The sequence below is a fragment of the Microtus pennsylvanicus genome, chromosome 2, assembly GCF_037038515.1.
Source record: "Microtus pennsylvanicus isolate mMicPen1 chromosome 2, mMicPen1.hap1, whole genome shotgun sequence".
Taxonomy (NCBI): domain Eukaryota; kingdom Metazoa; phylum Chordata; class Mammalia; order Rodentia; family Cricetidae; genus Microtus; species Microtus pennsylvanicus.
Genome location: NC_134580.1, coordinates 126,344,657 through 126,371,770, shown reverse-complemented (window position 1 = coordinate 126,371,770; position 27,114 = coordinate 126,344,657). Strand labels below are relative to the sequence as shown.

Here is a 27,114-nt window from a genome sequence, read left to right as displayed (position 1 = left end):
AAACAAACATTGCTCAACATGTTGTTTCATTTTCTAGTTCTGATCTCACCAACACCCACATGAGAGAGTGAACATAAGATGGTATCTCTTTTCCCTGCCTCCATCCATGAGTACACTCACACTTGAGGATCAGGGAGACATCTCAGGCAGACAGAGACCTGAAGGTGCCATGGATCTGATCAAGGGCCAGACCTAGACCTTCCCTTGGTGGTGAAGTGAAAACCCACGACATCAGGTCTCTGGGAAGGGAGGCTGCCAAGCTCACCCCTTCCCGTGGAGCTTTCCATGAACACATTTCTCTGCTCTCTGGAGATGAAAGGAAGCTTGCCACAGCTGTGTTGTGAGCCAAAATTTTTCCAAAGAGAGTTTTCAGCTTTCAAGCACATGTTTTTCTCAGTGTAGCAGTCTCTCCAGTTCTCTGGTAGCTGCGGCTGGTGTTGCTGATAGGCTGACAGGAACTTTGGGGACTGATGGGCTGTAGCAGCTGGATGTCCTTGGCTGAAGGTTTGAACGGGGTCTTTTCATTTTGTGGCTGGGGTGAGATTTTCACATGTGGAAAGCAGCCTTTGAGGTTTTGTACTACTTCTTTGGAAGATCAGGAACTGTTTGTGGAGTCAAATCTAGACGTAAACTTTGAGTTCTTCAGTTTTCTTCTCAACTTTGGAAATAGCTTTCCCATTTACATACTTCATCAGGGCATTTTTAATGGGGTCAGTTTTAGTCAGGTCTAAGGACATTTGCTTAACACAGTCTTTCCCCTCCCCCAAAAATAGTATTGAGAGAAATAAGCAAATACATAGTAAAATATCTGCTTTAAAAATAAATATTCAAATACAGAAGGAGTTAGAGTCAGGTGGGCAGCATGATACAGGGCTGGAATGGGAATCAGAACTGCAATGAGATAACTGTCACCGCGGTTCCTGGGTTGTGCCTGTCCCCTGTGTTGTCTCAGTGTTTCTGCACCAAGTGTCTGCTTCTCCCACTTTAAAAATGAAGAACACAAGTCTCAGAGATGTTTGATGATGTTGGTGGTTTGGGTTTCAGAATTCCCCCATTCACGTCTTCTGACCCTAAATCTCTCTCTCTCTCTCTCTCTCTCTCTCTCTCTCTCTCTCTCTCTCACACACACACACACACACACACACATACACACACACACACGAATTGTGTATGAGGCTGGACACATGGCTCCCTGGATAAAGTGCTTCATACACAAATATGAAGACCCGAGTTCAGATCCCCAGCACACACTTAAAAGCCAAATGGGCACAACTTCCCCTTTAGAGTCCCAGCTTTTGAAAGATGGAGGCAGGCGATCCCTGAAGCAAGCTTGGTTGGTCAACTATGATGAAGGACACTGCTGCAGTAAGTAGGCAAAGAATAATTGAGGAAATTGAGGAAGAAGCTGATGTCAACCACACACACATACACACAAGGGTACACACATAGAGCACACACATGCACAAATGTTGGCGAATATGTTGTATGCAGTGGTATATTATTTGTGTTTTAATAAATAAAACTTGCTAGAAGGTCAGAGGGCAAAGAGCCATAAAAATCAGCCAGACAGCCAGGGAGTGGTGGCACACACCTTTAATCCCAGGACTCAGAAGACAGAGGTAGACGTCTCTGTGAGTTCAAGGCCACCCTGGGCTACATAAGATTGAATCTGCCTAAAAGAGAAATAGAGCTCACACAAAGGTGATCCCAAAATTTGGGACCATATGCCTTCAATCCTAGCAATAGGGAGGTGGAGACAGGAGTGATATGCTTGGGTGGAGAGATATAAAGGGGAAGAGACAGGAACTCAGTGGAGTGTGGAGTGTGGCGTTTGAGGATTTGAGGAGACAGGATCTCACTCCTTTGGTCTGAAGATTTGGTAGAGGTAAAAGGTCTCTTTAGTGGTTGACTGCTTTGCTTTTCTGGTCTTCAGGTTGAACCACCGATATCTGTCTCTGGGATTATACAAGTGTATGGGCACCATCCACATACACACATGCAAAACCACCGTGTACAGTGTGCACACACAGTCTAAGATGATTAGAAGCAGTGTTATCCCTCTCATCCCGAGAGCTGAGTATTGTCAGTATTGCAGTCCTGCCTCTGCTGCCTGCCACCCTCATGCCCCCCTCCCTCACGAACAACCACCACCTTGAAGTGCGTATGACCCCAGAGACGAGGGACACAAAACCTCTCTGTTGTCAGAGGGTCTCAGTGACAACAATCCCCAGGATTGATAATTGAATGCCGTTGCTCTCAGCCTGTCATTGCCAGGCAGCCTTCATTCTTGCCTCTCTGGCCCTCCTCACATTATGACAGGCCTCTCATCCAAGTTTGGACAGGCAACGGATTGCTCACTGCCCACCAAGAGAGAAAGCATGGGCTGTGTATAAAATCACAAGTTCAAGTTAATCAGATTCAGCACACATCTAGTGAAGGGCCTTCCTGTTCATCATTCTAGACACTTGGGCAGACCTCATCGTAAAAGCATTTCATTGACCAGCACTCCGTGATGCAGAAAAAGAGAGAGCTCCAGAGGTGGAACTGGCAGGCGAGAGACTGTGGAAATGGAAGCGTCCACCAAGGAGCATTACCCACAGGCAGCAAACGCAGCCAACCCTGGGGAAATCAATGCATTTCAAGTAGACTGGCAGAAGGGACGCTTGAGTGGAGTGGTTTTACAGTTTTCCTGCCATTGATGAGAGACGGGGAGGAACGGATGCTGCAGCCCCTGTCTGATGATGAATTCTCTGCTGTGCTCCAGGTGGAATCAAAGAGGTCACTGGTGTCACTGAAGATTGGCAAGGGACAGCTGGAAGACCTGCTATACTGCTGCTGAGAGGTGACAATGTAATGACCAGTCGGGTAAGCCAGCAAAGCCGGGCTGCCGTGCACCGGCTGCAGTGTGGCCAGCGGTGGAACGGATTCTTCGGTGTAAGGAGCCCTTGTGTGTAATACATAGGCTGCAGTTATGCTGCGCTCGGCCTGTGAGTGTAGGAGAGAGGCTGGGAACAGTGCTGGATTCTCCGTGTCTTGGGTTACTGGCTAGAGGTACCACAAGTGTTTCTGGTGCCTGGTTAGCCATATTCACGCCTGCCTTGCCATTTTGCAGGTTCCTGGGACAATCTCTAGGAGCTGTGGCTTTGCATGATTAACTTCCCAAACAAATCATACTTTCTGTTTTAGCTTTCAAACTGAAAAATTGTTATGTATGTCTTTGGTACCTAACTAGGAAGTGAGGCTGCTTTCCCCGCCACACGGTCGTAATTCAGGAGTGCTGCCAGATGACAGAGCTCCGTCCAGAGGAGGTCTGTTTCAGATGTCATCTGCAAGTGAACCCCTGTGGGGGTGGAAAGTGAACAGGGAACCTCAGGAATGCAAGCTTCTGCAGTGCTGCTCAGATCTTAGCTGCAAACATCCACGCCTACACATTCCACCCTTCTTTGCATTCTGGTAGTAGGGGCCTCGGCAAGCAAACCTACGCCTGGTCTCTTTGCCAGGGGGAGACGGTGCTCTCTGTGTTGTGAGTTCTGGGCACATTTGGCAAGCCCGTCAAACTTGGCTTCATCTAATGAGTCTGTAGGGGCCAAATCTGTGATTGTAGCCTCCAGGTAGTGGCGCTTTTCAGCGTTTTACATAGTTGCCTCTTGTTCTGACAGTGTACAACGAGACCAGATGGATAGCATTGGGGAATGGGTATAGGTCTCAGGTGAAGCAACACGAAGGAAGAGTCCCCCAGCAGCTGTGGTGGAGGCTGGGTCCCCATTCTGGAGAAGGAGGCTGAGGGGACCACAATGGGATGTGTTGAGGGATGTTCTAACTGGTATGTGGACAGTTTGCTTTGCTATGGGGAAGTCACATGGGGTTGAGTTCTAGTCACTCGTGAATTCTTGAGCTCTACTTTGCTAAAGACAGAGCTCTCATTTCCCTATCCCTTGTCCATGGGTTTGGGGTAGGCTGGTTTCTCTAGGAAACACACACACACACACATCTGTACACAAACTATATAAAATCATATATGCACATGTATATATGTACACACATATATGTACATATGTATGCACACACACATATATGTTTAGTGGGGAATAAGGTCTGTAACCTAGAAGCAGTGGAGCTTGGTTGAGAAGAGTAAGATCAGGAGTCTCTAGTACTGTAAAGGGCCAGTGAGGCTCACTGTGGTTCTCTGCAGCAGAAGCTGCTGATAGAGAATCTGCATTTTGAAGGCAGGCTAATTGCCCCTCCTCATCCCCTCCCCCTGCTTCCTGGAAGTGAGGCCCAGCCAGAGTGCAAATGCTAAAGGGTGCCTGTTGACCATACCCCTCACAGCTGGACAGTCAGTCTAAACTGACCTTCAGCGAGCAGTACCTAGAGCCATGTAGGTATTAGTGGAACACACTTGGCTGGCTCAAGTAACACCAGCAGAGACTCATCAAGGTGAAACTTTTGCTTGTCAAAGATTTGTGGGAAGTCCTTAGGAGCACATCAGTCTGCCGACACCACCCTTTCTCGATTCTCCTCTCTGCTCCCATCTGGGAAGTCCCTTAAGTGCAGACAAGCACCTTCCATGTGGTCTGAGGTCTGCATCGTGGTGTATGCCACTAACTCCATCCCCCAAAACTCTTGTATGCCAGCTCCTAGGTGAGATTTCCTTGTGCACATGAACAGCCCAGGGTTTAGCCATGATGCTTTTCTGGGCTTCAATCAGAGTCCGTTTGTCTTTCAGGACTCTGGTGTAGCTGGGCTGAAGACAAGCTGATTGAGAAATGATTGTACCCTCTAGGATTGAGGATTTTATGGCCATGCCACATATCCAGCCTGGCCTATTTTTTCAAATATAGTATGTTCCGTGCACCCTAACTCAGCTGACACACCGTGCCCGAATCTTGAACAAATACAAGCTGGAATCCCTGCCATGACAAGGAAACAGGCATCTGGGTACCCAACACTTACTATGTTCAGGCAGCGGGAACCCTTTGTAAACAACACATTTTTAATTTAGGACTACAGACACAGGTGGACAGACAGATTGACACAGAGACAGGGCTGAGTGTCATTGCTGAGAGTGGTGGGTAAGAGGCTATGGTGACTGCTAACTGAGAATCTGGCTGAAAAACATGTGTATCATGAGATGAATGATGCGGAGCAGTGCTAAGGGCTGGGTTTTGTACCCCTAAAACTCTTATGTTGACACCTCAAATGTTAGGCCTCAGGTAGATGACTAAGATAACACAAGAGTGTAAGGATAGTCACAGTCTAATAGTCCTTACTAGGGCAGGGACTAGGACATGTGTGACAGTGTCCGGGAGAGCATCCTTCAAAGGACCAGAAGACAGCAATGCATGTGCCTCATGGGTTGTGTCAGAATCCTTTATCTGCCTAAGCAGAGCGGCAGGGAAGGAAGCTTGGCCTTTCATGATGGGGAGGCCCGAGGCCCTTTCTACCACCTTGGCTGACTTAGGAAAGCTGCCTCACAGAGAACCCTGGTTCTGCCATCTGTGAATAGGGCTGTGGCCCTTCTAGAGGGATGTGGAACCTTTCTTTCTAAAGCCATGGCTTCACCAGTGTGAGGACCATCATTATCTTATTCCTCTTGTACTGGAATTATGATACATGCAGGCAAAAGCAGGTAGAGCTGTGCCTTGGGCTACACTGGCATTTGGCTTCCTCCTCCCCTCCTCCGGTTTCACCCTCCCACTTCTATTGCTCTCCTGCTCAGCTGTGAAGCCTTCCTTGGGTCTGTGAGTGGATCTCAGGCTCACCTAACTAGGTGGCCTTCCACCTGTGTGGCGGGTCCTTCTCTATGGTGCTTAAATTGTAGTCAGTGTTCAAACACGACTTTTTATTTACAGCCCCCTTGGCGTCTGTCTAGAATACAGACAGTCATGACCATGTCTCCCGACATGGACTGACAGATACCCACAGTGGTATAAAGTTGCCCCTCGTTTGTTTATTTCCTTCTCTGTCACACCTTAATACTGCCATGTGTGTATTTTGACTCTACGCCCTTCTGGTCTTATGTCTTTTCTCTCAAACACTCTCCACCCCCAGTCTCTCCCTCCCTGGGAATCTGACTTAGACGAATCCACTGCTAGAGGAAGTCTGGGGAAAGATCCAGAGAATGTTCCTTCCCCTGTTTGAAGTCCACACCTGCTGTAGGCGAAGTCACAGGACAGGGCATTTGAAGGTCATTATGTCCAGCTTTTCTCCTGCTGCAAGTCTCCCAAAGGGGTGCGCTGTGTTGGGGTGGGCACAACTGGGTGTCCTTGCTGCCCAAATTTTAGCTACACCTGAGTTGGGGACACTTAAGGCTATCTCTGACTATTGCTAGGGGGCATTGGCCTTTGTACCCCCAGACTGAGCCTAGGGCCAGATTCTGTCCTTTCCCCAGTAGGTGTCAAGGAGAAAGTGTCACTGAGCAGTTTCTTCCTCTAACCCCAGGATGGGGACAAGGGCGGCAAAATACTGCTACAAATATGGAATGCAATGGGTTGCAATGTGTTATTCAAAGGCAGGACACATGTTATTTTAAAAGCCCCGTTGCTAGGAAATCCAGAAGACGCCTCGTGAAGAGCTGATTTGGGATATCGGAAGAAGCTGAAGATTTCTTGAAATAAAAATTAGAAGAACTTCATTTGTGAGGGTTCCACATCACCACCCCTGACTTCATCATCAACTGAGTGATAAAGCTCAAGTGAGCCTGATCTCTTTTCTGAATTAAAACTGCCGGTGGTCAGCCTTTGCTTCTAATTGCCCAATGCTTTCTGGAGAAAGCAAACAGCAATGTTGTCAGCTCGTGCTAACAGCTCCCCATGAATGGCTGACTGACTCTGTCCTCAGTAAGAGCAGAAACAGTCTTCCTAGGCGCTGCCTACTCCTCAGCTACACCCCACCAGTGACAGAAATCCCTTAAAACATGTGGGAATCATATCCAGGTGGCAAGGATGCTAGTTAGCACCTGTGACTTAAGAGTAGCGCTAAGCATCTTGGCTAAACAGCTTGATTTTCCATATAAAATCATTTGAGTCTAAAGATAGATTCATCATGTGGTAGAGACAGATCCAGATCGCTGCCTCTTATTAGTTGCAGTTTGTGAGTTAGACCCCAGGTGTCATGAATGTTGCAAGCACAGCACTGTGGGAACGGAGTATATTAAGTCAGAGCTGCATGCTGATCCTGACTGTGGGGCACCTCTGCTCCCCACACCTAGACCCATGGGTATCATACTGCCCTCCTCGCTGCCCATCTAGATTCAGATTGTTCCCAAGTGACCTGACTTCAGTGCAAAGCAAAGCATGTCACTTCGGAGGGCACAGGGTGCTCACTGACATTCACACCACGGCTGGCAGAACACCTTGTGTTTACTCTTTGTATGCCTGTGTGCTGGGCATACACGTAGACTTTTCTCTCAAGGCTTGGTGGAGGCAGACATGAGCTCACACTGCGCTGGAGCAAAGGGCTTGGCTGTGAGAGAAGAGACTGTTTATAGTGCTAAAGGGACTGTCATTGCATAAGTGGGATAGGTGCAGTGGCCAGGGAAAGCGGCGGCCTGATGACTCAGTCAGCCGATGCTCATCCTGGCAAGCAGGGAGGCAGAGAGCCCAGAGTGTTGGTTCAGAAGGAAGCATGGAAGCCTTGCGGCCTATATCCCTTAGTTGTGCTAATTGTGGCTAGCTAGTGGGGCAGATGTATGTCAGGCAATGACAGTGCTTACAGTCAATGTCAATGAGTGTGAGAGTCAGAATAAGACTGTCCCTGTGACTCCTCATAGGTGGCTTTAGTGCCATGACAGTGCAGGCCTGGCAGTAGACAAGCAAACGCTGTCAGGGTCTCTCATGGACTCTTCAAGTGTGGTCATGGAGAATCGCGATAGATCCTGAGGCTGCTGATAGCCAACAACACAGCCTTCATAGGGCACCGTCTTGCCAGGGGACCAGCCCTCACACAGTGTTGGCAGCAGACTCATAGAAGACAGTGGGGGAGAGAAGAGGAGGTGGCACGTGATACCAATGTCAGGGACTCAGCCCTGACTTCACCCCACTGCCACCTGGCTTTCCAGGGTTTCTGCAAGAAATCTGTCCTGCACACTGTGATTTAAAAACAAAGAAAACCAAACAATAACAGCCACACTCGCGGTGACAAAACCCTGAGGAATTAGCTCTTGGCCTTCCTCTTGGAAACAAGGCTTGTTGCCAATTTTTGCCTCAGGAAGATACAGATGCCCCCACCTGGCTCCCTTTTGCCATTGTTAAGCTTTAGAAAGCCCAGGAAGGCATCACCCCTAGAAACTAAAGCCTCTCCCAGGAGGTACCGTGTTAATGCTCCATCATCTCCATCACCCTGAAGGTTTCCCTTGCCATGAATCACTTGGCCACACAGGGCTGTGGAGCTCCTTGCCCAGTGTGTTGTCCCTGGTGTGTGGGCAACAGTACTCAGCCTCCGGTGTTCAGGAGACTGGCCAAGGCTGTGACTGCCATGGCTGTAGCGAGCAGCATAGAGCCACACCTGATGGAGATGTATAATCAACTCCTACGGCTAAAGTCTGACTTATGCTATGATCACGCAATGATCATCAGCTGCTTGCATATGCGTGGGCCAATGGGCAGTGCCCACCTCGCAATCCGGGATTGGCAGCCCATGCCTACTTAAGGGCTGGGAGAGGTTCGTCTGAGAGGAAGGAGAGAGGGAAAGAGAGAGAGAAAGGGGAAGAGAGAAGGAGAGAGAGAAAGTGAATAAAGTCCTGGAATAAACTGCAGTGAGAAGAGCTCCGGTGTGTCGAACGCGACACATGGCCACCTTCATTCCTGCTGGGACAGACAATGCTCTGGGATCTCCAGCCCTGCTTAAAGAAGCTCTCATCCCTGCTGCCTTTCTCCACAGGGAGCGCTGACCTTTTCCTGGGGTGCTCAGCTGGCTGATGTAGTCATTACTCCTTCTACAAGCTTGTTTGGCGGGGTGCCAGCCACCCTCAGGCCCATGTGTCTGAGGATAACATCCACAGTTATCTTCCAGAGCAAAGAAGACAAGTCCAGGAGTGCAGAGGCCTCTGGTCCTCTGCCCCTTGGTCAGCTGAGCTTATCCTGATGACCAGGGAGGTAACTAGCTGGGAACATCACAGACACAGTCACCTCTTCCGGTGCATCTGATATTCTCAGTGTTTGAGAGCAGAGGCACAGCCTGGCCTCTCTAAGAGACAGAGCTACTCCACTTTCCCAGAGCTTGCATGGACTCAGGTTCAGAGCTGCTAAGCCGTGGCTTATTAATACAAGTCAAGAGATGTCAATATGCGTAGCAATAAATGTGCAAGTAGAAACACAAATGTGTCTCGAAAGAGATTAGGATTTTAACCAGACCACTAGAGCCTCACAGACTCTGAAAATCCTCGAGGGTAAAGCTAGTTCTGAAAATCAGATCAAGCTTTGGCCACGGCCAGGACTGTGGTGACCATCGAACATTTATGTTCAAGGAGATGAAACAGTTACTGGCAAAGGAGGGGTATCCACTGATGCTCTTTATGTCCAGAGCTCATTCTGCATTCCAGGTGGCCTCTAGTGCTTTTAGAGGGCAGGTATCTAGCCAGGCTTGAGGGATGTCCTGATCGGCATAGAAGAGTCCGTTCATATCATCCTACTTAGACATGTGGCCCATTTGTAGAAATTGGGCAGCAACCAGGTCTCAGTAACTTACAGATAGGGCTTTATCATCATGTTCTTAGGACCCATTGTAGTTTCACGAGGATAGCTAGGATACCTGGTCAAATGAATGCAAATGGCTATGTAGTGTCTGCTGAGATTGAGGAAGGGCACTTGGAGGGTGGAGATGCCTGGCAAGTTGGAGATGCGCATTAAATGGGGACATATTGTGTATTCCAGAGACTTAGTATGGTTAACTAGCTGGTCAAGTGGTGACTCCAGTGAGGTGGGATACAGGATATCATGGGAGAGCCTCGTGAGGTGTGATGTGTGTGTGTGTGTGTCTGAGACACTTGGTAAGATGAGGCACCTAGCATATGCAGGACACGTGGTGGTAGAAGGATACTTCATAAAGAGGGAGAGCTATTGAGCTAAGGATACCCGGTAAAGTGGGAACTTCTGGTAAAATCAGTCTTCTCAAGCAAATTACAAAGATCAGTGAGAGAGGTGGAAAAGCCATTTTCAGGAATGGAATAGCAGCATCTGGAGAAGCGAGTTGAAGATGTACCACAGCCATTTTTAAAGAAAGGAGCATGGAAACCAACCATTGGAAGGGAGATTTCCTAAGCATTGATGTCATTTCAGCTCTCTTCATCCTGCTCCCTACATTTCTGACAAAGTTAGATGGACATATAGACACACAAACATCTTCCATGTCCCTAAGCATCATGTCTGTGTCTTACCAGTTATGTGATCTGAGCCATTTCTCTTGCTAAGGAGCAAGACATGGACCAAACTGAGCAAACCAGGGTTGCTACTTGGCTCACAGGACTTTGGGGGAAAGTACTGTGTGCCTCTGGGTCTCTGCTTTTCAACAATACAGTTGTGAGAATGACTTTTTTGTAATACTTGAATAAGCTGGCATGGAAAAGACACCTTTTCCTTGTCGGGGGCAAGGGTGTAAATGTCAGAAGTAGCACTCATGCCTGCTGGGACTTTCGCAGGCATGGCTCTGCCCTCTTGTCACACCTGTGGTGTGCAGTGTGTTCGTTTCTCTGTACTTCAGTTTTTATCCTTCCTTACTATGCTTCTCCTAAGACGCTGGTATGAGACTGTGCTCATGTGCTCAAGGATAGGTTTGCCCATGTGGTATTAGTCAGTGACAGGAACAGCAATCATGCTGATAAGATCCAAGGAAGTACAGGCTGCAGGAAGGTTACTCTGCTTTGCAGTTGATACTAACAGGGCCACTGAGGATGCCATTCATCCACTCCCCCCATGGACACCACAGCCATGCTGTTGACAGCACTGCGCTACCCACTCAACATGCGCTACCCACTCAACACAGCCCCAATACGCTAGTTCCAACTCTGCATGCAATCACTTTTGATTATGACCAGTATGATGCTTGAAATGGCCTTGGTCCCCGGCCCTGGAGAAATGAGTAGTGATTCTTGAGACTCTATAGCAAGGGCAGCAGCATTGTAAATGAAGCCTCTTTCATCTGGAAAGACAAGACCAGGATATGGTGGGTAGCTGAGCTAGCTCAAGAGGACTAACTTGCCTAGTTAGTTAGGACCGAAACTCTGTCTTCACCAAACTGTAAGAGATGGCAGTTTTGGCATCCCTTGAGTTTAAGATGCATCACTTTAGGCCAATACCCTCCCTGTTTTATACAACACTTCATGAAGCTGAAATCCTGAGAGGTTGGGCTAAAAGAAAAATGTGAAAAACACGCTGTGAAACGGCCTATGAATAATTCTGACAGTAACCAGAACCATGCCGGCTACTGTACCAGCTTACACCATCACTGTCTCTTGGCCCCAGGAAGTCTCCAGCAATCCTATGAAGCAAACCTTTCAATTATCCTGTCCCAGAAACACAGTTCAAAGAGTTGCAGACATCTGTCCCAGAAAACAATGATAAAATAGCATGACTGAATTTGAATCCAGGATAGATTGACCCCCCCCCCCCAATCTTATACTTTCTACCTGGCCAGCTCGCTCAGCTCTCATTGGTTCATCTTCTCTACAGTCCTCATTTAACTGAGGAAAACAATGCTAGTAATATTGGAAACATTAAGAGTTCAAGGTCAAGGGGGGGCAGTGTCAACTGGGAGAGCCTGAACTTGTTATCATTATTCCCAGGCAGGGGTTCTCACTTGTACTGTACCCTGAAATCACCAGGTTGAATTTCTGACGAGCTAAGTTAGTATTTCTGGGGCATTGATGCCAGGATTCCAGAGACTGGGAATAATGTAAAACTGCAGAGAGAACCCAAATAGAGCGCCTTGGCATTATTTGAAGATGCTCAAGATGGACTTGTAAGCAGCCAGGGCTGTGTGATTCATGATTCTTTCCCCGCAAGGCCGCCCAACCATAGTTGCCGAGTGCTGGCTGGCTCTTTCACTAGTAAAACATGAAGTAAATCATCAAAACAGAGCCCAGCAGTCACCATTCATCAGAAAGGAAAAACTCATAGGCAAACAAGCTAAAAGATAATTTTTGTTAAATAATGAACACTCATAAAACAGCAATGACATGGTATTAAAACATCTGTGATTACTTATTTCTCAGCATTCACCTGGCAACTGAAGCAGCATGAAGCAAGAGTTGCACTTAAAAAATGACAAGAAAATAGCCATTCATAGTCGACAGAGTAAGGCCCATTTCATTTCCAGGTTCCCAATATTGCTGCTCACGAGCAGGATGAATGCCCACGAGTTAAACATCCTGTGTGTCTTCACAGTTCCTTTCCCTCAGGCTGGGGTTGTTCTCGAGAGAGGTGGGGTTATGGCTGCCTCCGCTTTAAGACTGATGAGGCCCCAGAACTGTGTATTGCTGGGTATCTGCAGGAAGCCTGATGCTCCAAGCTGGGACAGCGTGCTGGGATGGAGCAGGGCCAGGGTAGGCGCTGTGCTCCTCTAGGTTCGCATTCTCAGGCAGGACCCATCTGTGGACAGAGATAGCCCATCTCCCATCATGTGCTTTTTGCTCCTTCTGAGCCCCACTTGTTTCTGACAAGGAAGCCACAAAGATGGGGGACACAGAGGAGTTAAGCGGGCCACAGCTGTGGTGACATGTCTCCTGCATTCTGCCTATTGCACCATATTCCATAAAAAATAAACATATATTTTTTTTAACTGTTTGTATATTGCTAATGGGGCGGCGGTCCAGGCACTGGCAGGCTGCAGAGCTGGGTTGTCATTGATCCATTAGAATCCATCCAGGGGCAGCCGCTGGGCTGGAATCTTTGGAGCTTCCATGTGGAAGAATCAGCATTGCTCGCTGCCTGGGTGCTCTGCACAGTGCTGAAGGTGAAGTGGAAGGATAAGAACAAAAAAAAAAAAAAGAGGAAGAAGTCTGGGAGTAGAAGATTCCAGGGCATCATGGAGTCGGTTGACAATCATTGTACTATACAGCATCACACAGGTGTCTCTTCTCTGCCCTCACACGGGTGGCCCGGCTCCCCCTCCTTCCGCCAGCCTTTGGGAAGCTTACAGGTGGTTGTTCTTGGAGAGGTAGGCGATGAGGGCAACGGCCACACCCACGTAGATGCCAGTTCCGATGGTGATGGACAGGACGGCCAGGAAGAGGGCTCTCCGGGAGCTGGTGCTGGCCTGATGGAAGTCTCCTTTGGCCACAGCTTTGTTCGTCTGCAGAGGTGGCAGAGGAAAACAAAGGGAGAGTGAGCGAGTTGGAAATAACGGGGAGGAGAGGGTTCTGCTTGGCTTCTTTCCGACATTCAGCTTCTCCGGATTACAGAAAGGGTATACCAGTACAGGCAAAGACACGGGAACAACATGTATTCCCATAATGACTGGGCACTAGGTAAGTCTCTAACTGTTAAAGAAATGGATGGCTGGTGTTTGTTCCCCACATGTCAAGGGAGCCAAAGCTCCCATTCTGTCTGGTCTCAAGGAAGTGACATCTTGAAGTATCCCGATGAGACCACAAAGGTGAAGGCAGGGCCTCAGAAAGGATGCCCCAGGGATGGGCGAGGCTCTCATCTCTACTGCCACCCTTCCTGCTCAACAATGGTATGGTTTTCTCTAGGATGACAATTTCTAAAGAACATTTTCAACCCCGATAGCCCAGAAGAAGTATGGGGAAAGAAACTGTATTTCTCATTTCTCAGAGAGAAAAATAGGGAATAATGTTATTAAAAGCATCCTAGAAATGCTGCGTTTCCACTCTTCAGAGGTTAGCCACCGTGTGCTATGACACCCTTGATTCCTGACTGCTTCCCACCCCTGCAATAGCTGGGGTTGGCACCATTTGTCTCTTGGTAAAAGTATTCTGTATACGGCCCTCATCTCTGTGCTTGAGCACTTGGTTATAGAACGGGGCACTGGTTTAGACATAAACTTCTTGGAGCCATGAGATAAACAGTGATGTTGAGATTAGATATTGGCTCGGAATCAGTGTTTGGGGGCAGAACCTGCAAGCTCTTCTCTAATTCCTCCTTTCCTTTTCCCTTTGCACAGTTGAGACTACAACCAGGGAGGGGAGATGGGTGTTGTAGGAAGGTCTCATTCATCTCTGGAAGGACTCTGGGAAGTATTTTGTTCTCTGCTAAGACACGAAACTACATAAGATCTGAAAGACACAGTCCTCCTGCCTGCCTGGGGACATGGCTATGGAGCCATCTATAAATGGGTGTCTTGAGACTGGGGAAGTCCCAGAGGTGATTACAGAAGCCCATGTCAACACTGAGAGACCGCTGAACCCGTATTAGAAGCCTCCTGGTCCACACCTGCTGGCTGAGGAACATGAGTCCCTGTGTTCAGATTCTACGGGCTGGCTGGGACTCTGCTATATCACACACACTCCTTGACTGAGGAAGTGGAGTGCTGTGGAGGGACTTCCTGAGTCACATGGCTCATGGACTAGTGGAGTGGATGCTGTGAAGACACATGATGCCTGTAGTGATGCTGAGGAAGGCTAATCTGAGAGGTAAGAGACTCTCTGCTCAGCAGAAAGGTATAGCCCATCCCACAGGTCAGGGAACCCTGATTGCTCTTCGAGTTGATGAGGGAAGGGGACTTGATTGGGGGAGGGGGAGGGAAATGGGAGGCGGTGGCGGGGAGGAGGCAGAAATCCTTAATAAATAAATAAATTAAAAAAAAAGAAAGGTATAGCCCACTCTTCTGTGGCATCCCCTAACTGGCTCCAATTTTCATGGTGCATTTGTGATGTTTCTGCCTTATATGTGGGTACAGGAGGACATATTGTTCATTTAACCTAAAAGCAATAACACGCCATGAGTCACAACAGGTCAGACTTGGAGATAACTGTTGAGTGTATTTTCATTTTCCCAATCTCCCGATTCTGATTTAGGGAGATTGGAACCCTGTGATAAGGAGTCACTTCTGCCACTGGACTCCTTCTCTGGACACTAACTTATGAATCTTGAATTCTAGGTTTTATTTTTTTCCCCTCCCTCATTTCTTGCCTTGGCATTGAACTTGGAAGCTAACAGCGGACAAGGTTCTGATGAAGTGGAGTTGAGGCAATTTAAAATGAGAAGCCTCAGAGGACAGCAGTAATTAATTAATTAAGCTATAATTAGCTGGGTTTCATTTTATATATCAATGCTTCCAAACACTCCAATGTCCTATAACATAATTCAGTGTAATTGCCCTTCTTGGCATTAACCCCAAACAGCCCTGGGACATCAGCAAGCAGCATGGCTTGTCACCAGCTCACCAGCTGTCGTTATCTTAGTCTTCACATGGTGTGCCTGGGCTAGGATGGAGGAGGGGAGGCAAAGGAAGCCTGCGGGCGGGATAGAGCCCACTTTAACTGATCGAGAACCTTCTAGAAGATCCCCTGAGTTCCACTTCCCTGTCTCATCAGAGTTGAACCTGTAGATACATACTATGGACCAGGGCCTGCACTTCCCTTGTCCTCTGTGGTCACCTGGGAGCCAAGAGGATGCACACAGGTGGTGGTGGTATGCTGGTGGGCAGTGAATAGCTACTAACGGATGACTAAGTTGGAGGTGCTGAAATATTGTCTTCAAAAGCCACGCAGGGTTTGCCCTTTAGTAACTGGTCTTTGTTCTTCCAGGAGTGAAAGCAGGGAGTCGTAGCCTGCCCATCCCTACAGGTGAACCCTGACCCCATATTGAAGGTTCTGAGCATAGGGAGCCAAAGCACTCATACCCAAAGTCTCCAAGTCTGAGCTCCAAGCTTACTCCTCCTTCTCCTGGTCTGCCTAAGAAGAACTTGCTTTCTCTTTATTGTTGTTGTTATTGAGTTATTGAATATTTCTTCCAACACATACCAGGGAGTGTGACTTGAGGACAGTGGGAAGAGTTGGTCAAAGCATCACGTAGGTAAGGTCAGGCTGTGCTTCAACGAGGCACTCACATTTGCTTTTCCCAGGCTCAGAGAGTTTCTGGGGTCCCAAAACCTTGAGAACAGTTGTCATTTACCTACCCTGTGACCCCAGGAAGGGGATTCCACACCAACCCGTCATCTCAGAGAGTAGGTGACTGTGACTACCTGCCTTCTTCTTGACCCTTTGTGAGAGGACAAACCAGAAGAAGTGTCTACCTCCTGGCTCACAGCATAAGGTCTATGGCAAGTTAATTGCTTCATATGAAGGTTAGGAGTATTCAGCCTGTTTGCCGATGATGGCAGCAAGACTGTGTACAGGAGTTTTCTTCCTAAGAGGTTGGCTCAGCTCAGCGAATTCTTCAAGCAGCCCCGCTGCTCCTGACCACTCTGTTGGGGAAGGGGAAGGAGATGAGGGACAAGGGACAGATGTAACCAGTGCCTCAAGGCAACTGGGAGGTTGAGGAGATTGGCTGAAGGAACAGTGCCCAGAATAACTAGATTTGTCTACACTCGGATCTACACAGGAAACTCCCGTGGCCAAAGTGAGTCTTTCGAAAGCACTCAAAGAAGTTGGTCTCAGGGTATTCTGTGGGTGTGAGACTATTTCTTGCTTGTATGTGAACTAGCCACCTACCTGTTGCAGCTTCCATGAGACCCAGCCTGACCTGTTAACGCTCTATCCCAGAATAGGCCTCACTCCCCACAGTCTAGAAGTTTGTGCTGTGTCCATCATCTGTTGCTAAGAAACATGGCATCTCCAACCTCTGTGGCCATAGGCAAGGCTACTCACTTATGCCATACAGTCTTTGTGGTCAGAGGTCTAAAAGAATTGGCTTGCGAGTCTGATTTGGATTCGGCTGTGGCCATCTCCCTGTGCTATTGAAGATGGATGCTCCTTGGGTTGGAAAGAGTCAGAATCTGTTCCCACCCCTGTGGGTCCTTCCTTGTGCTGATTCCTCAATCTTACTCAGATCCCACCTGCCCTCAGTGATTCTTGGCAACCTCCTCCTGATTCTTACTTAGGGTTCATATGACCACCAGGAATGTCCCATCATCCTCCAGATAGACAACTTGCTCATCCTCACTGTGGCTCAGGATCTTTGCCTCTAGGAGGTTCAGACCATAAGGTTATCCCTACCCCTAAGGCCACTGGGAAAGCACCATGTGATCCCTAAAGAAGGCAACTAATGCCACTACAGAGGCACATGCACAATGTCTACCTGGGGGTTCCTCTAGTCAGAATGGAATCTAATCTCAACCAGCCTTTGGAGTGTCACCAAATTCGGGCTCCTGTGCTTAAGAGGCTGTGCCTCTGGAGGGTCATCACAGGGGGCTTTCCTTCAGTTCTTCCTCTGCCACTTTAGAACCCAAAGCCACCAGGCTGAACAAGAGGGAGGTCACGGTGTGTAGCAAGCACTAAATAAATATCCCCCTCTCATCTGAATACACCTTCCTAGCCACAAAGATGTTATGCTTCATGAGGTCACGCTAACCCCCATTAGCCTATGCCTTAGCATGGTGGCAAAGCTGCTGTCTTCTTCCCTCAGTGAGAACAAACTCCCTTGTGCCTGGGTACTTCTTTCCCTGCCCTTTAGCCAACATGCTGTGAGTAATGTTTCTCATAAAACAGAAAGTGCAGGAGGTTCACAAGCCAGGAGTAGCAATGGCTTGTGTGCACCTTTGCCTGCCAGAGGAGTAGGGCACAGGGAGGGGCCTTAGTGTGGCCGGCAGCCATGGCTTCTGTACTCTTGAGCGCTGCACAGGTGGTTTTCAGCCTGATGATAAAGTCCCAGGAGGGGGAAAGAGAACCTTAGAAACTGGGCTGGGAAGATGGCTTAGTTTATAAAGGATAGGGCTTACTGAGTCAGAGTGAGAACCTGAGCTCAACCCCTAGCTGGCTGTGGCAGTCTGTGCCTGGAAACTTAGTGCTGGGAAGACAGAGACAAGAGGAACCCTGGGGTTTGTTGGCTAGCCCGCCCAGCCAAATTGGCTAGCTCTAGTTTCAGGGACTGTCTCAAAAATCAAATGAAAGTAATTGTTGAAGACTTCTGATGCCGATCTCTGTTACTACAAGCACACACAACACATGTATGTACACACACACACACACACACACACACACACACAGAGAGAGAGAGAGAGAGAGAGAGAGAGAGAGAGAGAGAGAGAGAGAGAGAGAGAGAGAGAGAAAAGTACAATGCAGGCACATATGCAAGTACAGTTTTGTTTTAGACATAGCTGGAAAGGGAGAAACCACCTAAACCATGAGGAGCTGGGCATGCAGAGGCCACTGTACACACTCTGGTTCCTGAGCTAAAGTGCGCTCTTCTTTTGCCTGGCTGTAAAGATCAAAGGAAAATCTGATCTTAAATTCCGAGAGCAAAAGTAGCCATTAAAACTCAAGACAACAGGTTCACCTTCCCGAATGAAGAGCAGTTCCACCTGAGACTGAGCTCTGTGCTGTGTGCTTGCCTGGCTCCCTGGAGCCCACCCCCCCCACACACCACAACCAACAGATGAAACCAAGAAGTAAATAAAGAAAGGAACAAATAAATAAAACCCGAAGCTGAGAATATAAAACCTCTGAAAAATGGGGACCTCTTGGTGAAAACAACTGTGCGCTGGCTAGAATCGCCACGCCTCGTTTATATCTCCTTAGGCTAGAGTTGTGGCCATCCGACCACTGGGCCAAAGAAACCCACTGTGGAAGAACTCAAGGCTTTCTGACATGTGATGACCTTTGTGCTCTGATTTTCGAGTAAGACACACCAAGTTTGCAGAGAAGCGGTTGTTTCTTCTTCTGGGGTGGTCGTTTTAATGGCTCTGTCTGACTGCTGGGGGAGCTCACCCGTGGGCAAGGGCTAGATGATGGTTCAGTCTCAGATAAGCACTGCTTTCTGTGGAGGAGCAGGGTGGTTCTGCCAGCATTCCTGCAGAGTCTGCTGGTGGGGCCACATATTTCTAGAGATCTATAAGGCTGGCCTCCCCTAGCTTTCCGAATGTCTCCCCTTTTGTTGAACACCAGGTAGGAACAGAGCCTCAAGCACTATTTAATCACCCATATACAAATCCGGCTCCATCCATCTTGTTGGGAATGGATGGAGACATACACATACGCACTAAAGTATAGCATATGAACTCAGTGGCTATTCGGTGTTTCAGGGTTGCAATGAATGTGACCGTGTGACCTCCATCCAGGAGGAACACTGTCCCCACAGCTGTGCCTGTTATGATCAGTGAGAGTGAGGACACAGACCAATTTTGACACATGGTGGGAAGAGCGTCACAGAGGCATGAATTCCCGGGCTAGGAAACACTAAAGCCCATCTTAGAGACTGGCTACCACAGTCATGCCCTGGTTATTTTGAGAATACTGGCCTACTTTACACCTCTTCAAAGTGTTAATGAATGTAATCAAATTATAAATAAAAATTGCATCTAAAATCACCATTTCTCTGCATATCTAGCCATACTGGAAAACTGTCACTATACAAGGAGTACAATTTTATCATCGGTACAGTGTCAGCTATTTTTCTTGAAACAAGAGTTTCTTTTCTAAGAAAAAGTGTGTGTGTGTGTGTGTGTGTGTGTGTGTGTGTGTGTGTGTGTAGAGGCACCTACAAAGGCCAGAATACAGTGTTGGGATCCCCTAGGGCTGTAGTTACTTGTAGGTTGTGAGTGGCCAGATGTTGGTGTTAAGAATTGAAGTTGCAAGAGCAGGAGCCAGTGTGCTTAACTGCTGAACTATCTTGTCCAGCCCTTATAAGGTACTCTTAAGAGACTTCTGAGAAACATCATACCTAGGCTGGACTATTCCACTTTCCCCTCTCCCTCCTCTGTGCATTTGGTGGCTTGCTCTTTAACAGACACGTCAGCTGGAAGATTCCTATGAGATTTAAGGTCAGGTCACATGACTTTGCGTTGGCTCTATATTTGGACACAGTGAAACACTTCAGGATGAAGGAAATTGAGGAATTCTATGGAGTCAGGGAAGGGATCTTGACATCTGAAGAAACTCATGGTCCCAGCATCTCCACATCCCAAGTGTCCACAGACCTGTGCTCACACTTGAAGTCTCAGAGGAGGTTCAATGACATCCAAGGACCCTGGATCTCAGCAACACCGTGACAAGCTCTCCTGGAGGACACCCTGTCTTCTGCTGGGATGAGACTAGTCCTCCACAGTTCCTGGACTCTGCTCTTTCAAGGTGCCAGTGACTGACCCTGGGCTGAGGTTTCTCTAGCTCTGAACTAAAATCTTGACAGGCAGTTCTCAAAGTGTTCATTTCCTTTGGCTGGAAAACAACTTAGTTTGAGGTTTTGGGAAAAACCGCAATTTTCTCTGAAAGACTGCCCCGCTGCTCTGCTTCTCTTAAAGTTACTATCCTAAAGAGAAGAAGGCAGTCAGGCCAGATGCTTCCATGATTTGCATCATCTACCTCGCTAGCCTGCTGGCTGTTCATGGAGAGTGCTGGATCACGCACAGCATGAGGGCTCTGGCAGCAAATGCTGGATCCCCCCTCCGCCCCATCCTTGAACTGTGACAGGCTCCTGTAGTCTTCGAAGACTTCTCTGAGAATTACTAGCACCACGGGCCCCTTTACTGCCTGCGTCCTCTAGGCTGAGTGAGTGGCTGCCTTTGCATTCTCAGCGTCGCTTCCATGATTTAGTGCCATCTAACATCCACTGTGCCAGGACAAGATCCCTAGGGCTGTGCTGTACTGTACTGCTAGTGGGAGCAGCGCAGTGACCCCAATATGAGCCCCCAGAAGAGAATGGTCCTTACAGGCAAACGGCTTTCATTCCAATATTAGCTGCCCTATACACAATGTTTGAGAAGAACGAGGGACAGATGGAAAGCCTGAATACACATGTCTAGCTACTTGCCACTGCTTAGATCTGAAAATCAGGTACTTATTTCTATGCTCACGTGATCTCCAATTCTGGTCTCAAGGTGAAACTTCCTGCATTCTTGAGAACTGTTGCACCTTAACAGGCCACATTAAGGTCACCTGGTACGGCCTGAGTAGAGCAGGCTCGCTCAGGCTCTGAGACATTTGGGGGGTATAACTGGCTTTGGAGTCTGACTCTTGCCTGGATGACAGAGGCTACAGTGAGGGAAAGTGAGCAAGAGGAGGGCCTTCTTCTGAGATAGGACAATGCTTTGCATACAGGACAGCAGATCCCACATTCCCTGAACAGACTCTTGAGGGCAGCTTGCCTCACAGCTCCCCACCCCCCCTCCAACCAGGCAAGCTGACCCTGATTTGCAGGCTCATCTGCACAATCCAAGGCCAGCATACAGAAGAATACAGAACATTTATTCTTCCTATTTATTAAGAACCACCTCCATGTGGGTTATATGGAGGAAGGCCTCCTCCGAAAGGAAGTCTAGCTGAGTGCATCCCAGGATTTGGAGGTTTCTGTATTTTATCTACCTTGTGATAGCTAGGCCGTGAGTCCATGGCAACCACGGCCATTAGGGGCTCACAGTTGTGTTCTGTGTACAGTGAGATCCTGAAGGTTTGACCTAGATGTGTAGATATCTACCTAGGACATCTCCATTCCTGGGTATGGTACCCAGACTACATACTGTGGAGTGTCTGTTGCATCCCTTTGTGATGTGTGCTGACAGACCTGTGGTCAAGACCGCTTGACTAGCACTACTCGTGAGAATTGAACCACAGACCACTGACCTGGGCAAAAACCCAAATTCAAAATTTGCAGTATTTTCCCCCTGTTCTCTTGTTCTTTGGCACAGACTTGTATGTCACAGAAACCCCACCTCCTCAACAAGGTATCCTTAGCACTAAGGAGATTAGGGTAGCCTCAAAACTCAGATATCCACCTGCCTCTGACTCCTGAGTGCTGGGATTAAGGATGAGTACCACTCCACCTGGGTTTTCCGCTGTTCTCGTCAGTGCTGCGGTTCTAATTTTCTGGACCTCCGGCCTCCACACAGGAATATATAGCCTTACAATACATGCTGCTGAAGTCGCCCAGAAATCCATGCTGTGACTATGCATACCTGTAAATCACCAGATTCTAGCCACTTGATTATTTAGCATTTTGGATGGATACATAAATCCATGTGGGAACTTCCTTTTCCTTAATTTTTTTTTTTTTTACAACCTTTTCTCATTTCCAGTACTTACTGGGTCAGTATCGGCAGCACCCAACGTACTGTGACCCTTCTCTTCTCTAGGAATGTTTGAGGGCACCCTTCTTCCTGCTATTCTAAAAGGCTTCCTTGAAAGCCCTCTCTTCCTGTTGGATTGCTGAGCTAGTCTCCCACCTGTCCCTTTTGTGTGCATGCATGTACTACTGTCCGCTGCTTGCCCTTGGGGACATTTGAGGAGAATTTTCCAGCGCTGTCCTCCAAGCCTTTTATGGGATGTCATCCTGAATGTCGCAGGCTGTATTCCCAAGGACTCCTCTTGCACCCTCGCTGCTGTATCTTTACTTCCTTGTTTTGCTTTAGAAAAATAATTTTGCTTTTTAGCTCTCTGAAAGTAATAATTGTACAATTTAAAAAATGTCTTTGTTCCTAAATGTGTTTATAGCTCAGTCCCTTTCTAAAGGCCCCTCCATTTGTTCAGGTCCCATCTGGGGCTTGGTGTAGTGGGAAAGGCTATCTCAGATGTCGGGCAATGGCTGGGTGTTATTTAATGTTTAAGAACATCACAAGGCTGACTGGGATATGGGGCCGACGCTCATGGGATTTTCATGGGAGCTTTTCAGACTCCACTGCCTGCACTGTATATGTCACTGGAAATATATTCTTTTATACTAAATGTCACTCCAGTCAGGCTGGGTGCTTGGTGCTGAGCCAAGGATTAAGTGCAGGCAACAGCGTGAAGGTGGTCACAGAGAAGGCTTCTGAGAATGTGGAGTCAGGAAAGGGAAGCGAAGAGCGGTGTATGGCCAGGTAGTGAGCAGGGATGGTTACATAGGTCTTACTGAAGACAACTGGAAAATATTTTGAGGGTTTCCTGAAGGCAAACCCTCCACCAGTGCTGAGGACATGCCTGTTCCTGAGCTGACTTCCCAGACTTCTGTCCTCCCCACCCAATGACTGATCACCCTGCAATGCGCTCTCAAGTACTTCCAGGGCCTAGGTAATGAGAACTTTTGAGTGTCAAGGTATGTGAAGGTCACACTGACACCATCTGCTGTGTCCAAAAAAAATTGCTTCATGTTGTTTCCATGATCTCCCATATCCCTATCTACTGACATATGGACTGTATTGGGTCCCTTTGGATTTCAATGAAAGTGCTGGCTTCAGCCAGGCCTGATATGACTTGCAAAAATCCTCTTGTTTGATGTGGTGGTACATTCTTATAATCCCAGCACATGAGACTGGGGCAGAGGATCAGGAGTTTGACACTAGCCAAGGTGATATAATAAGTCTCTGTAAAAAACAAAAATGACTAAGCTTCCAGTAGTTAGAGCCAACAATGATCTATGAGGACTGGGCAGGTCCAAGGGCATAATGAGTTCAGGAAATTCTGCGCGTATCTTGGTTTGGAGACAACTATGGTGATGGGAAGAGTCAGAGGTAGGAGACAGAGCAGGGCCAAGTGTAACAGGGTAGCCTAGGATAAGGGTGACCCCAGAACCAAAGACTGAAGATGTAAGAAGGTTCAAGGAAGAGGCCAATCGACAAGTGTTACTTTGATCTTACCATTCATCTTACTTGGAGAAGTCTCCGCTCATTAATCCTCCCCATTCATGGACTCTGCCTGGTTTCCTAGTCAATCACCTGCTTTTGGAATGCAACCCACGGCCTGGGTTACCTGCTCACACTTCATTCCTCATTGATGACTTCCCAGTGGGTAGAGGGGACTGACTGTCCTAATTGTCTGTGGCGGGGTAACAAGCGACTCCAGAATTAGTGGAGTGCAACACAAGCATTTAAAGACAGGGCCAGGAATTCAGGTCAGACCATCTGACTTCTATTCCACTGGCATCAAATGGGGTTGCTTGTTCTCTAGCTCGTGGTTGTGCTCCTCTGAAGGATCCAAGATGGCTTCATCCATAGCTAGTGTCTTTCCCCAGGGCTCCCAGTGAAGAGACGAGAAAGAGGAAACTCAATGTCAAACTAAATGGAGAAAAACTCAAAACGATCCCACTGAAATTAGGAACAAGACGAGGTTGTCCACTCTCTCAATAGCTATTCAATATAGTACTTGAAATCCTAGCTAGACCAATAAGACAACAAAAGATCAAGGGGATATAAATTGGAAAAGAAGAAGTCAAACTCTCACTATTTGCTGATGATATGATAGTATTAGTGACCCTAAAGTTTTATCAGGGAACTGCTATAACCCATAAACAGCTTCAGAAATTTAGTAGAATACAAGATTAACAAAAAAAAAAAAAAGAAAAAAATCAAATCATTAGCCCTCCTTTATACAGATAATAAGCAGGCTGATAAATAAATCAGAAAAAACAATCACCTTTCACAATAGCCACAAATAACAAAATATCTTGGGGGTAACTCTAACTAAACAAGTGAAAGACCTGTGTGACAAGAACTTTAAATCTTTGAAGAGAGAAATTGAAGATACCAGAAAATCTCCCAAGCTCTTGGGTGGGTAGAATAAAATAGTCAAAGTGGCAATCTTACCAAAACCAATCTACAGATTCAAGGCAATGCCCATTAAAATCCCAGCAAAATTTTTCACAGACCTTGAAAGAACAATGCTCAACTTCATGTGGAAGAACAAAAGAAGGAGGAAACTCCACAGAAGACTCAGAGAAGTCCCCATGTTGTGTCCTTTTGGTACAGGTTCTAGGGAAGAGGGCACAGCTGGCATGCCAAGAATCATCCACGGCGAAGGCCTCCTTCCTCAACATCTCTTTTCTGCATACATAGCCATGCACTGGAGGAGTCTTCATCTATGAAGTCCCCAGCTCATTGCTGGTCTTTTAATTTGGGCAGTTGAGTAAATTTCCCTTGTTTTAAATACATGTCAAAAACCCTCCAAGCACAGAAAAAGAAAAGTATGCCGCCAAAAAACACCTTAGTCTGTCCAATAACTGTGCATTAGTAAATACTATTTAAAAAATATATTTCCCCTTATGCTATTATTACTGTGGTTCATAAAGGCTTGGGTTCTTTATTCTTTGTCACTCAAGAGCACTGTGGCTTGCTAGTAACATAAGGCATTTAGATGAGTTCTGGGTGGAGCAAGATTCTATCAATCAACCCACAATTTATTGCCACTTAAAATGATTTTTGAAAAAATGAGGCAGGCATTTGTGACATTCAGTGTAGTTGTGGTCATGGTCCCAAGATGGTGTTTGAGCCACTGAAGCTTTTAGCAGAGTTTCTCGGTAAGGAAATAAAATGGACAAATTCTAACATGTTTTTATTTTAAATAAGGTCACGATCAAATACAAAGAACCTAGGATGGTGAGAAGAGACATTAAAATCAAATGTGAATAGAATACAAGAAATAGAATCAGGCCACGCCAGATGGACAGCCTCACAGAGCTGACTGGCCTTGGGGCCACTGCGATCTCTAAGAGGTACAAGGTGTACTGCAGTTCCAAGGAAATCGTGTTTGTTTTCATATTGTGAAATAGCCACTTTAAATGTAAATTGCAAACCGACTTCTGACTGTGGTTGACACCAGGATGCTATGGCTGTCACTGATTCCCAGCTGGGCAGCTAGGCCAGAGTTCAGTCCCAAGATTCAGTGCTTATGACGGAGAGCGAGCTTTTCTCTTACTTGGAGAATTCATATAACATTTAGGACTGAATCTGTTATAATTCAAGTGAAACAAGGATGGTAAGGACACCTGCTCCGCCAGGCTCACTCTCTTTCTCGCCACATATGTGTGTGTGTGTGTGTGTGTGTATAATCAAAACCAGTCTTGATACCACCTAACTCTGAAGGAGCACCAATTCATGAGCCATAATGGAGACCCACAGTTAGAAGCAATGCTTTATGGGCCTTTGACATTAAGGTCAGCAGACTCAGTATTGACTGCGCAAAACATTTATTTGTAGTGCAGTTGGCAAACTTGCATCTTTCTATTTTTAAATGTAGTATCTTCTAGAAGGGAGAAACGTTATAGAGACGCCTCGCTTTTGTGGAATCGATTTTTCCAAACAGCAAATAGAGGCTGAGAAATACGCAGAACTGCAGAACCAAGGACTTCTGAGAGTGAGATTTGTGTTGGTGACTCTTACTCAGAGTCGGCCCTTACTCCTGTGTGCACTGACTCCATGCTAATTTAGTAGAAACTTATTATGTGGCCCAGCTAATTGGTGGGGAGCCCTGGCTTGACCTTCCATGCCCAGGGTAGCCCAATCCTGCGTGCTGCATAGAATATGCCAAGGATGAATGCAAGCCACAGGGAGGAACGACTACCTACTTAAAAAAAGCAACAACTGTTTGCATTAACGATTTGAGAATTTAATGTATTTCAATCAGATTTGTCCCCTCCCCCAAGTCCTCCCATGACGTGAACGACATTTCTGTTTGTAATTTTGCTTTCTAACATGTTCTCGTTTCCAAGAGTCTTTGTCACTGAGGCTGGTGCTCACCTGTTAGAGAACCCAGTTCGTATTCTAGTAAGATGGTGAGCTGGCCTATCCTTCCAAAAGAAATCCACGTAGCTGGTGGGTGATGAGCATCCAGCAGACAGGCCTGCAGGCTGGGGCTGAGTTTCTAATGCCTTGACAGGGAGAGAACGGAAAGCATCTGGCAAGGAGAGAGCCCTTGCATAAAACCAGAAATTCAAAGAGTGTGTCCTCTCCCCGCAGGGGGCCAGACACTCCTCCTTTAGGCTGCAGAAATCAGCAATCTCTGCCTTTGACCTGGCCCTTGAGTAAGCAATCAAACCAAGTCCAGGCTAATCAGAGGTGTGGGCTCTGTGCTTATTATATTCAAGGCACAAGTGCCCTGCTGAGAAATTAAAATACAAATGGATTCAGCACTCAAGCTGGGGGAAAAAAATCAAACCACTACAAAGATAGTCTCTAAGGACAATGACAATTCGCAGCAAGAGCTCATGAGTTTCCAGCAGAGAAAAAAATATATAAACCTGGTTCTAGTTAGACCCACAATAGGAAATTATAAACTGCAGGAGACACGAGAGGTTGGTGAGAATCCCATCTCAAGCAGGA

The 27,114-nt window shown here is 47.3% G+C and overlaps 1 protein-coding gene across 2 annotated transcripts in view; it reads right to left on the bottom strand.

Annotated features, from left to right (window-relative positions):
• Positions 1–12,123: 12,123 nt before the first annotated feature.
• Positions 12,124–27,114, bottom strand: part of Syndig1 (synapse differentiation inducing 1) — a 148,210-nt gene continuing 133,219 nt past the window's right edge. For both annotated transcript variants that reach the window (XM_075962407.1, XM_075962408.1), the window contains exon 4: positions 12,124–13,287. In XM_075962407.1, the coding sequence (XP_075818522.1) occupies positions 13,129–13,287 (159 nt within the window). In that variant the 3' untranslated portion in view covers positions 12,124–13,128. The remainder of the gene's footprint in view (positions 13,288–27,114) is intronic.